General features: G+C 35.3%; 1 protein-coding gene across 4 annotated transcripts in view; it reads right to left on the bottom strand.

Moving 5' to 3' along the window:
* ADAMTS20 (ADAM metallopeptidase with thrombospondin type 1 motif 20) overlaps positions 1-12,111 on the bottom strand; it is a 100,207-nt gene that overhangs the window by 30,687 nt on the left and 57,409 nt on the right. For all 4 annotated transcript variants that reach the window (XM_075080969.1, XM_075080970.1, XM_075080971.1 and 1 more), the window contains 8 exons: positions 11,747-11,911; positions 10,886-11,050; positions 9,063-9,185; positions 7,655-7,762; positions 6,318-6,482; positions 5,799-6,089; positions 5,304-5,465; positions 3,689-3,865 (listed from right to left, as the gene is read on the bottom strand). In XM_075080969.1, coding sequence (XP_074937070.1) covers positions 3,689-3,865; positions 5,304-5,465; positions 5,799-6,089; positions 6,318-6,482; positions 7,655-7,762; positions 9,063-9,185; positions 10,886-11,050; positions 11,747-11,911 — 1,356 coding nt within the window. The remainder of the gene's footprint in view (positions 1-3,688; positions 3,866-5,303; positions 5,466-5,798; positions 6,090-6,317; positions 6,483-7,654; positions 7,763-9,062; positions 9,186-10,885; positions 11,051-11,746; positions 11,912-12,111) is intronic.

Genomic DNA, 12,111 nt, shown 5'->3' with positions numbered 1-12,111 from the left:
TCATTGCTTCAATCCCTTCACCAATGAAACTAGAATAGTCTAAAAGAAAAATATCCCAGATATATGGGCCAAATTTAATGATGGTGCAACTCCATTAAAATAAGCAGCCGTATTTACCTCAAATATTATTTAACTTATAAAGACATTATAAATACATTATAAATATGTATATGTCAAAATACATATATCCGTATCATAATTTTTTATACCAAAAAAGAGGTAGTGGACTTAGATACATGCCAATTAAGCAATTAAATCTTGAAATCAAATGTTTCAAATTTTGAAACACTTGAATTTAGGAATGTTTCTATAATATTTATCAACCTCATTTACATTAAGAATTGACACCAATATTCTTTGAAAACAAGGTAGAGTCTCTCAAAATGCATGGACTAGGTGTAAGCCCACTCCATTTCCTTTGGTTTTTGATACAAATGCAGGGAAAAAAAAGTGAAAGGAGGGGGGGAAAATCAGCATGATTCAGTTCTTACTAAAGAAAATTCCCTTAGAAACTTGCACAAAACTAAGTGGGAGGAAGACATAAGCTACATTTTAAAATGATCATTGTCAGAGGCTCTAAATGACCTCCAGACCAACAAATTAAGCTTACAGGCAGAAGGATGTTTCCTAGCCATCCTCCCAGTAAAACTTGAGTCTCTTTCTGGCTTGGATATCATGATATGAAAATTCTGGACTGAATTAAAGTTTCAAAGAATCAAAGTTTTTGAATATGCATGGTATTTCTGAGAAAGTGTCCTGGAGTGGTATAAGCCTTTAGAATTTGAGGTTTACTTGCCTCGCATTCCTTTGGACAACTGCAGAAACTGGCAGCAGGGGAGTACATAGCCTTTAAGCTTTGTAAGAGTCAGCTCCGGTAGCCGTAGACAGACACTATAAAGTGTAACAGCCCACAGCTGCTAAACTGTGGAAAGCATCAACCAGAATTCTGGCTTCAAATCATAAACAGAGCCTTCCTTGCAACTGCCCCATTGTGCTTGTACAAGATTTATTTTAATTATGTTGTGTAAAATGAATCAAAAACTGAGAGAAATGTACTTACAAGGCATATTGCTAAAAGTCTTCTACCCTCAAATATACAGTGGTAGCTAGTGGAAGAAGTTAGAATGCCCCAATACGGAAGACAGCATAAAACACACTGACAACTGATAAACTAGAATAGTCCTTCTACGCGACGAATCTGGTTCTTGAGCCAGGATTCTGAACGTCTTAGCTAATTTGAAGTTTTCTGAATATATTTCTGCTGGAATCTAAAATCCAAGAGGAAACTATCTGGCTATGTAAAAGCTGGAATAATCTGTGAGCGAAGCTTTTAGTACAGACATGGTTTAGACAAAGCTACATCAGAATGAGGAACAGGTGTCTTACACAATCTTGATACCTGTTTCTGAACTGTCTGGGCCAGAGACAGGGCAATATTCAAGGAGGCCAAGGAGTTGTTCCAGGTAAAGCAATTGCTCAGAAATTCCCTTCCTTCTACTCACCCTCTCCTTGTATTACATCTGTGCCATGCACGCCAGAAGTAAAAGATGGCAGAATCTATTATGGCAAATTACACTACACATGTGGGAAGTCTTGCACTTCAGTTTCTACTTAAGTTTTGACATTGGAATCTCACTAGTAGATATAAAAGTGTAATGCATTGCTGTCCGGATACATAAATAATACCCAATACTTTTATCAAAAATATAGTGTTTTATCTTGTTCTTGCTGTCTTTATAGAGAAGGGAATAAGTGTAGTTGTGATATGCTTGATGGCTCCAGCCTCCAGAGAGTGTCCAGTCATTAACAGGCCCCTATACTAGAGCATACTGTATGCCAGAAAGGCATAAGATAGGCAGAGCCATGATCTATTGCCGAACTATCACATTGCTAGTCAACCACCCATAGGTGAAGGCAAACAAAGCTGTTTGTGCTAGGCTACAACAAGGTTTCTGCAACTAAAGCTTTTACTGCTTTCATAATAGTGGTCCCTCAATGAATAAATTTTGTTCTGTGTAAACAGCAACAAAAATTAACTGACGTTTGTGTGTTGGCAGCTAAATTACTAAAAAGTGACAACATATTTCATATGCGACCCTGCTTTTATTTCCTGAATCTATGTTTGTTTCTGCACAACACCATGTGACAGTGTGATGAAATTAAAACTATTACTAAATAACCATAGAGCTTGCATCATATATAAATCAGAAGCCACAAATTCTCTCTCTGATAACTGGAGTCCATTCTCAACTTAAGTTTTTGAAGGATTAAAGTGGCTTTCTGTGTCAATTGAGATATAAACCAACATGAAAATCTTTGCAAAACTAAGCCATATGTAACATTTACAATACATCACGATAGCTTGCAGGTAACCTATTAATGCAGGACAAACTGCATCACTCGGAGCGAACAGGCTGTGAATAACTCAATCTAAAAGGAAAACAAACACTTAGTTCAAAGGCAACTGTCTGCTGAATGCTGTGCTTGTCTTCTCAACACCTGAACTACATACATTAATTAAGCATCAGGAAGCCACCATTAATTATTTGGCTAATGGCTAAATAACATACTCTGGTGTCCGTTAAACACAAACCCAAAACTCTGTTTTGCACAGTGGAAGAAAGAGATAGCTGTGGTAAATTATTAACTCAAACTTTCATTTGAAAGTCAATTTGCAATAAATTAGAATAGATTATATAAACATTAATAAATTATTTAAAGTTGAAATTGGACAATATTTTTAAAAAATATTCCCATGTTAATTCATAGAACCAAGTTAGATAATTTTATTAATTAAAAAAAAAAAACCAAACTGTTGTTCCAGCCCATCTCCCAGGATGTTAGTGACAGGTTTTTAACGGATTTCAGTGGAACCAGAACTGGATCCAACCTCCTTTGATTGCTATTATTCTCCATAGAATTGAGCATAATAATAAATATTGTTGGCAAATTCACAGCTTCGGAAATATAACGTACCCTATATTGTAGAGCTTGCTATGATTACTGCTGTATGTTAATAATCTGCCAGTGGCAATTTTAAAGATTAATGGTGATTACTGTAGGCATTTTTACACATTAATAGACAGTGACATGTAGACAACAACATATTATAGTTACATACATAATTATACATAGACAGCTTTAATTAGTCACTGTTTTAAAACCACAAATATACTTTTATACACAAATGTACACGTAATATGGAGTAAAATGTTTGATGACAGAGTGTAATATACATGTGCATGAGTATATTATACTTAAATATACTATTAGAAAAAAGTTATGCACTAAAAAGCTTTTTTTTACAAATATAAATATGTAGATAATACTACAGTATAAATTACAGCATATACTTTTAATTTTAAACACAGATTAAACCATAATCCTTCAAAATAGAACAACCTATTAGGTATTGCTATCTGCTATGATGATTTCTGGTAATTTTCAAAATATTCCCTATGATGTTTTACAGAGCATGATACTGTTCCCACTGAAGTAAATGGCTGTTTCCCATTTAATTCAATGGCTGTAGGAACAATTGCTAAATGAAACTACCTAGACTATATTCCACATGCATTATTATTTCACTGTTATCAAATAAAATAATAATATAATCTTTAAAAGGCAAGGGGAAATAGAGTGACAGAAAGAACAAGAAAGCGAAAAATATTAGTGAATGCTATCGTACCGATTTCCATGGTCCCCGATGCCATGAAACATCACCAGGGCAAGAATGCACATTACATTGCGCCATATTAGGTGGCTTGTCTAGAATTTCACAGTTTTGATCACCCAACATTTGGCCAGTAGGAAGCTGACAAATCACCAGTCTTGTCTTTATTCCATCTCCACAAGTTTGAGTACACTGAAATACAGAATTTTATATGCAATATTTTTGTTAAACGAGTCATCACATATCATCAAACCAAAAACAGCAATAATCAGTACACGTTAGTATGTATTATGTCTACATTCATATTCCCTGGACACTCAATTCAAGAATAAGGACTTACAGTCTAACCTCATATAATGAAAGAACAATTCTTCCACCAAAACGTTTACATTTTTATAGTTTATCAAGTGATTTTCTACAAAAAGTCTCAGTTACAGAGAATCTACTCAATCAATGAGAAGTAACCATTTGTGAGAATCAATGTGCATATATAGATCTCTTTGATAGGAGGAAAAGATGGAAATTGGTCCTAAAAAGAGCTTTCCCTGCCAGAAATTACAAAACTCAGACACTGGGCACATGTTCTCATAGCCTAACTTATATAGACTAAGTATAAAGTAATTACAGGATGTGTTTTCTGGGTTTCAGTTTTCCTGTAATTGTGCAATACCAGACAAAAATACTAATTCTCATTTCTAACGAGCTATTTAAAACAGTCTGATCAAAACCGAGCATGTTCCAACAGTTTATAGCTTTTTACTATACTTCAGAGAACTCTAAATTAGGCAAAAACTGCAGCATCTGCATTAACTGGATACCAAGTCTGCAGCTATGGACAGAAAAAACATGGCGCACAGACTGGCCTTGAGAACTAAATGGCTAGAGCTGGCCAAAATGAGGAGAAAAAAAGCGAAAAATAAAAAAGTAACTTGAACAGCTTTTCTTCTTTTCCCAACTCTAGATATTGATGTATCAAGCATAAGAAAAGAGGGCAGGAATCACACGGGGTTAGGTTAGAATGAATGCCAAACTAACCAGCTTTAACTATTTCTGTAGTGTTTGAGCAAGAATGCATGGTCAAGACATGACATTACATGGCACGGAGAAACCGTTCTTTGTCCAATAATGTATAAAGTCTCATGAAAACATTCTAACCCAGGCACACCTTTTAGGTGCATGATCCTATCTTCATACTTCGAATTTAACTACAACCCAAAAGATACCACTACTTGCAGTTATTCTAGTCAGTACCTATGAAATTTGATGTCATAAAGTTTCTCTATAGCTTCTCGTGCTCATTTTTTCCTTAGAGTAGCTATTACACTGAGTTTTTCCACATACAGTTCAACTTTTTGTAACAGAAAATAATTTTGTATGTCTCAAGATTCAAGATGCTACTGCAACACGTATGTTGTACATCCTTAGCCTCACGCAATACTTACCTCTTTTGGATATATATTTACACTACAGTTCTGGATTTGATCAAAGAACTAAGTTTAGATAAACAGATTGAAACTCATCCTTTTTAAATATGTAAGAAAATGGTTCCATTCACAGTCAAATAATTATGATACTACTTCTAAGCTTATGTGGTAAATAAAGTTCCCCTTTGAAAATGAAATTATCTTACTTCTCCCCAGTTGCCATAGTTCCATCGTGGGCAGGGTCCAGAATCACAGTGTCTTGACTCTGGAGGTTTTGTTGCCTCATCACAATAACTAGCACTTCTTCCTTCCTCATCTTGACATACTACAACTCGACGGTGGAATCCACCTGCACAAGTACTAGAGCACTACCAAAACATGTAAACATATGTATCACCATTGTGTAATCAGAAAAAATATAAAATATGTTGGTTAAAACAACTTAAAATTATTATTTTTAATGCTAACTTTTAAAAGTTAAATTTGCCAATAAAAATTACTACTATGCAGGAGTATTTTAAAGTTGAAATTGCAGAAGAAATACATTTTGAATGTAATATATTCTTAATAATAATAATGATGATGATGCTTTTAAAAATAAACGTGCTTCTCTTTTGACCAAATCTGTACTGCAATAACATTCCTAGAAAAGTTAACACACATGTAAAAGAACAAATTAATACATTAAAAAAAATTCTTACTGCTCCCCAGGGTCCAGTTCTCCACTGATATCCCCCCACAGAGGGACGGTTCCACTGGTTTATATTGTCTTGTGGATGGTGCATTGGAAGGTAACCTATTTCTGGAAAATGGCTTGGATGGTCATGTATTTTCAGAATATGATGATAAACTGGTGGACATGGTGGCATGTTGCATTCTCGTTCTTTGGAAGGTCGGCCTTCAGGATCACAGTAGTTCTCGTTGATTTGTTGATGATAGTTGACACAGATAACTTGCCTTGTTACTATTCCACTATCACACGTAACTGTGCACTGACCAAAAATTAACCCAACATTTGTGACAGAACATTGATAATTAATAACCGAAGACATTTATATTTACTTTTGACAATAAGAAACATATACTTTCTTTTTTTCAAGGGATGCAATTTCAATCAGACTTGAACAGATTATGAAGTCCCAATTTCTAACCAGAGACTTCGGCCAATACCTAAATAGACACATTAAAAAAAAAATTACTAAATTACAGTTAATACTTACAGGGGACCAATTTCCAACTTGCCACTCTCCGCATGGGCTAAAGCAGCTTGAAATTTCAGCTGGTCGTGGTAAGTGAGCACAGAAAGATTCATCTGCTATTCCTCCATGAGCATCTCTACAACTCACATAGCGAGCGCGATCACCCTTCCCACAGGACGCAGAGCACTGTCAGAGAACAATCCAAGCTCATTGCACTTTAGGAGACCCAACCAAGATCATGCAAGCATCTAAAACACTAACATAGCTTAGTATCAGCTTGACTTTAGAATTAAACACTGAGACCAGATTTCCATCTCACACTGATAGAGCCATGCATTCAGGAAGGAAAGTGAAATATTGCTGGATGGCTTAGGCCTTAAGGATTCTTGTTGGCTTGGAACTGAATTGCATGGCCTTAATTCTTGTGAAGCAGTTCAGCGTATCTGAACAGGCAGTAAAACATGGAATCACTATACAGTTGCAAAGGCAATTTTTTAATTTATTAACAATAGAAACATTAGAGAGTAACTTCCAGAACAATTAGTTATTACACAGTGATGCAATATTTACATCAACTGATGTAATAAAAACTGATATTCAAAATACATTTGCTATTCTACTATATATTAGCATATTCCATTGAGCCCCTTTCGATGCCTTTATAGCTGAGAAGTTCAAGGTGGATTTAGTGAAGAGTTTCTGAGTAACCTCAGTCTATGCACTCTACTGTTATTTAGTTGAAATAGTTGTGCAAAGATATAATTGTGTTATGTGCTTTGTTAAGAACCTCAAGGGATTAACAGACATACCCATATTTTGATAGATAATTTTAAATTTCATATCACTGTCAAGTAAAACTAATTTTCAACACTATCAAAATCAAAAACTCTTCCATTAAAGTTTGTTTAGAGACCATTTTTATAATGCTTATTTTACAAATTATGTAGAATAAGACCTTTAACGACCCAAACTGTTTAATAATGCTACTCACATAAAAGATTTAAATCATATTTTAGAAGGAAAGATGTTCTCCATACTCAGAAACTAACCAATTGTTTTAAAGAAACACTTTCTTGCCCAGTCTTAGTCATACGAAAGCTATTTTGCTCAGAACCCCAGCTCCTAGAATCCCGTCTTTTTCCCCTCCTTATTTTCCCTGGCTAGGTTTGAAGTACACAGAATTTGCTGGGAGTGTCTAGCTCCTCATTAAGAAACAGGTTCTTAAAACAAAATCAGAATTCCCTCAAAATTTGCCCCAAGCAGATTTCAATCTGAAAAATATATTAATGAGAGCTTGAAAAATGGGTGAAGGAATGGAGGACTGCTCTGCAAGATGTGACCACTATTACATTACATACTGGGGTCCATGATCCATATCTCCATTGGGTCACCTTCCCCACATGAACTAGAGGAAGCAATGTAGTCCGTAATTCTGTATTTTCTGGACAAGAGGGCAATTCACATTCCTGTGGGGTGAGAGAAGAAAAAGCTTTCAAAATACATATTTTGGAAGAGCCAAATGTAATTGTAATGTACCATTACAATAAGCCAGCATGAATTAATAAGTAAATGCCATCTTCTAACCTTTCTCCAGCATTATTCAAAGGTTTTTCATTGAATTGTTTTGTTTTGTTTCAAATCGAGAGGCAAAGAAAATGTATTTGGTATTAAAACTGTATTAGTAATAGCCAATAATATTTGCACTTTGAGATAGAACTGTGTTGGGCAACTTGCTGGAGACAAGGGGCATAGACATTACTGTGTCCTGTTTCATAGCCACATGCAGTATAGAACTGAGTGAAGACAGTGGCTGTGCTGTCCTGTCACTGTACCTTCAGCTGCTGAAAACACAACATTGCCCAGTTTCAGTCAACAGCCAAACGGGTTCAAAATGCAATTCAAAATACAAGGCATACTCAAACCCAATGTTTTCACATGTAAGTGGAAATTAATTTATACCAATTACTTGGATTTTTTGTTTTGTAATCTTATTCAAGAAGCCATCAGAAGGGTGGTAACTTGTGACTGGTTTACTACAGACCATAGAATCCTTTTTACCTCTTCTCCTTGACACAGAAGCAGAGTATGCCCTCAAGGAGGTATCTGCTTACCAGCTTAGCTGGATATAAATGAGATGTATCAATCTGGTGGCCAGATCAACATATCAATACATACCACCTAAGATACCAATTGCTTTTAGTTAAAGGTAAGCACACTGACTGTATTAAAAACATTTGTTCTGAAAAATGATAGATTTAAATTAAGGGAAGCGATGAAGTAAATTGAGACAAAAGACCATATTAACACCATATTGAATCATAATGCATGTCTAAATGGGTTTGAATTAGTATTATTCCAGCAACTGAAGCTTTCTTCAAGTAACCATGTCGCTCTTTTAAGAACTATATACAAGCAGAATTTCAGAGAATACCAAGCCAGTTAGGTGCTATTATTAAACACCGTGGCAAACAGTCTCCTTACAATATTCTACATGTTGGAGCTTCCCCTCCCCAATAATCAAAGGCCTTTGGACCCCTTCAATCACGTACCAAATTTTCAAATTTCCGATCTCCAAATTACTCTTCTTTTACTTAATTCCCTAAGCCAAATTTGAAGTTCAGAAAAAAAGCAGATAGTTTCAGTATTTTTTTTCTTATTTTAGAACTTGTTTCCTGCAAGTTCCTTTAAAAAGTCAGTGGACAACACTGGTATTTAGATGCTTTTAACTAAAAAGTACAAATGACTGAAAGGTACTTTTTAACTTACTTGGTTATCTCTAGGACGAGTAGCAGCATTACATTCCCTGTCATCATCCAAAATAACTCTGTAAGTCCCAGTAACACATTTGACTGCACGCATCTGGTATCCACGTCCACATGTTACAGCACACTGTTAAAGTTAAAAATTTCATACACTTGAAATAGCACTATTTGTAATAAAATTTAATCTTAAATTACGTTTTCTATTTTAAAACTCCTTCTAGAATAAATAGGAATGACTACTGGGATGGCGTTAACTTTCTTCATGGCAGACCATATGGTGCTTAAACAGTGTCCATAACACACCAGTATTTTGGGTATTGCTGAACACTGCTTGTGCAGGATAAAGGCTTTCTCTTTTTCCCCCTTCTACCCCTTGCAGTGAATAGGCTGGAGGTGGGCAGGAGACTGGGAGGCAACACAGCCAGGACAGCTGACCCGAGCTGATCAAAGGGACAATCCATGCTACATAATGTCATGCTCAACAATAAAAAACAGGGTAGAGGAAGTGAGGGGGGAGGGAGGAAGGGGTGGCTTCCAAATGAATCACTAGTTGCAGCTGTTAAATGTCTTTTCCTTCATTATAGTGTTTGACAAGAGCATACTCAAAGGCGGCACCTAAAATCTCAGATGGCTGAAAATTTTATGACGTGAATCCCATCCTATAAAAGTTGTGGTTCAAGCACAAATACTGGTTAAAGCCCAGGTCGTGAATTGCTATTACCAGATGGTACAGTGGAAAAACTGCAATGGAAACCTCTGCTCCAGTGACATGAATTGGTAAATTGCTCATACAGACAATTCCAGCAAAGCCATACACAGTGATTTTTTTATTCAGAATTACATCATGGGACTAAATTGATTTTTTTAATTTTGTTTTTGCATTTAGCTCGTGGGATTGGAAAGCTAGCACCTTGCGATCAAAAGATCACTTAGAAGGAATTCAACATTATGTTAGACAACAGTGTGGTTATCTCTAATGTGAAAAAATATTAAATGAGAAAAGTTCTACACAAAATAAATGTTTAAGTTAAAAAATTACTTAATTTCCAAAGGTATGTTCATTCTGTATTTTACTAAAAGCTTATATATTAAAAAAAAATCAGCTGCTATTCCATTATGAATTCTCACTAACATCCAACAAACACTGAATAATCCAACAGTTCTGTTGGTTTGAGTAACCTGATCTTATAAAAGCTCCAGGAAATATAATACCTTATTATTTTTTAATTAATTCTCATGTATTTGGTGACAAAAGTTTCCTTTGCAAATTAATTCACTTTTTTTCCAGAATTTTGAAGCCACTCTGGTATACATTAGATGAGCATCATTACACAGAGGAACATATTTTTCAACAGCACTTTCACATAAAGAGAGAGCAGATCTTTTATCACTGAAGGTCCAAACAAAACAGAAGAACAAAATACCAAGTCTTTTTGCCTGCTATTATTAGCGTATACACTTCCATGATCTTATTTAAAGTTGCCACTTAAATATGCCACACACCTATAAATATTTGGTCTTTTACCTGTCCCATTCATCTGAACAGTTTGTTATCTACATTTTTGTTATTCTGGAGATGTAACACATTCATGTGTTAAAGCATCTTTGATATTAAGGCTCCAGGTCAACGACTATTTTAGGCATTTAGCTTACGTGTGGCTGTTCATAAATTACAGGTTAGATACCCAATAGGAGCAAACAAACATGTGAATCAATTCAACTAAAGTAACTGCTTAAGAGCCAATTAAAACATTTAAAAGGTATTGCTTTGTGATCACTCATAGTCTGAACTAGAAAACAAGAAGCCAGGAATCCTTATGTACTCACTGATCCCCAAGGCCCTACTTGCCAAGATGCACATTCATGAAGTTCACATGGTGTTATTGGTTCTGGTCTATCATTTGGATTACAGAAATCATCTCTCAGGTGTTCATCACTGAGTTGGCACCATACTTCACGATGCTTCATTCCTCTGCCACAAGTCACAGGACACTGTAAAATTATTAGAATCATCAGTTTGTAAAGCTACGACTCTGTATTAATGGCTTCACTTTCTTTTTGTGATCTGTTGGATTTTAAAGATCACATAAATAACAGAAATATTCCATGAACTTAAGTGGTCCAGCAAAACTAGTTCTTCTATGAAGTCTCCATTTTCCATAAACATCAACGCAAATGCTAATACAAAGGAATCGCTATTGAGTTTCTAAAGCTACAAAAATATGAGAACAACATACAAATCATTTATTTCCACTAGAATAAAGCATACTTGTTGAAAATATGAGTGCACATATCACAGCTTTCACAGGAAATAGGTTTAAACTATCCATGATTCTTTTATACCCATGTAATCTATAATAAAATGGATATAATTTTGTTCTTTAGTTGGCTGGATGGTTCTCATTGCTTCATAAAAAAGGAAGGTATGCATATTGCTGTAGATAGATTTACTTTAAGTAGCTTCACTACCTCATTTTAATGTAACAAAATTTCAGAGAAAATAAATTCTAGAAGTTCTCATGCCACTTGTACATCTGGGGTGTATATCAGCCAGATCCTAGGACTTCAGAATTTTTATTATCATGCACCACAAAATAGCCAGAACAAAAACCCCAAACACTTAAAGCAGCTTTTTTTAATATTAATGACCAGGACCAAAGGCATCTTAAGTTTTACATGGTTCATTACCTCGCTCCACTCACTAACAGACCAGCTTGGACATAAGAATTCATTGCAACTCTGTGTTACAACTCTTGGAAGCTCCTGGCATTCTCCGTCAGGAAGATGACGACCCAAATTGTTCATACAAAAAGCTTCTCTGGTTCTGACACCTCTTTCACAGCTCCTGGAACACTGCAGTGTATAGACAATATTATGAAACAGGAAATATGACATGATAAAACCAGGTCAAAATACATTATCAGTCTTAAAGGCAAAAGACATTAATGATTGTGTTAGACAAATGTATCCTACATTTAATCCAGAGACTGCCAATATGTTCACGTGAGATAAATTTGGCACTTTGTTTAGTAGTTCCAAGATAAAACACTTTA

Source organism: Phalacrocorax aristotelis, chromosome 1, assembly GCF_949628215.1.
Source record: "Phalacrocorax aristotelis chromosome 1, bGulAri2.1, whole genome shotgun sequence".
Lineage (NCBI taxonomy): Eukaryota > Metazoa > Chordata > Aves > Suliformes > Phalacrocoracidae > Phalacrocorax > Phalacrocorax aristotelis.
Note: the sequence above shows the minus strand (reverse complement) of the source record. Positions and strands in the feature narration are given on the sequence as shown.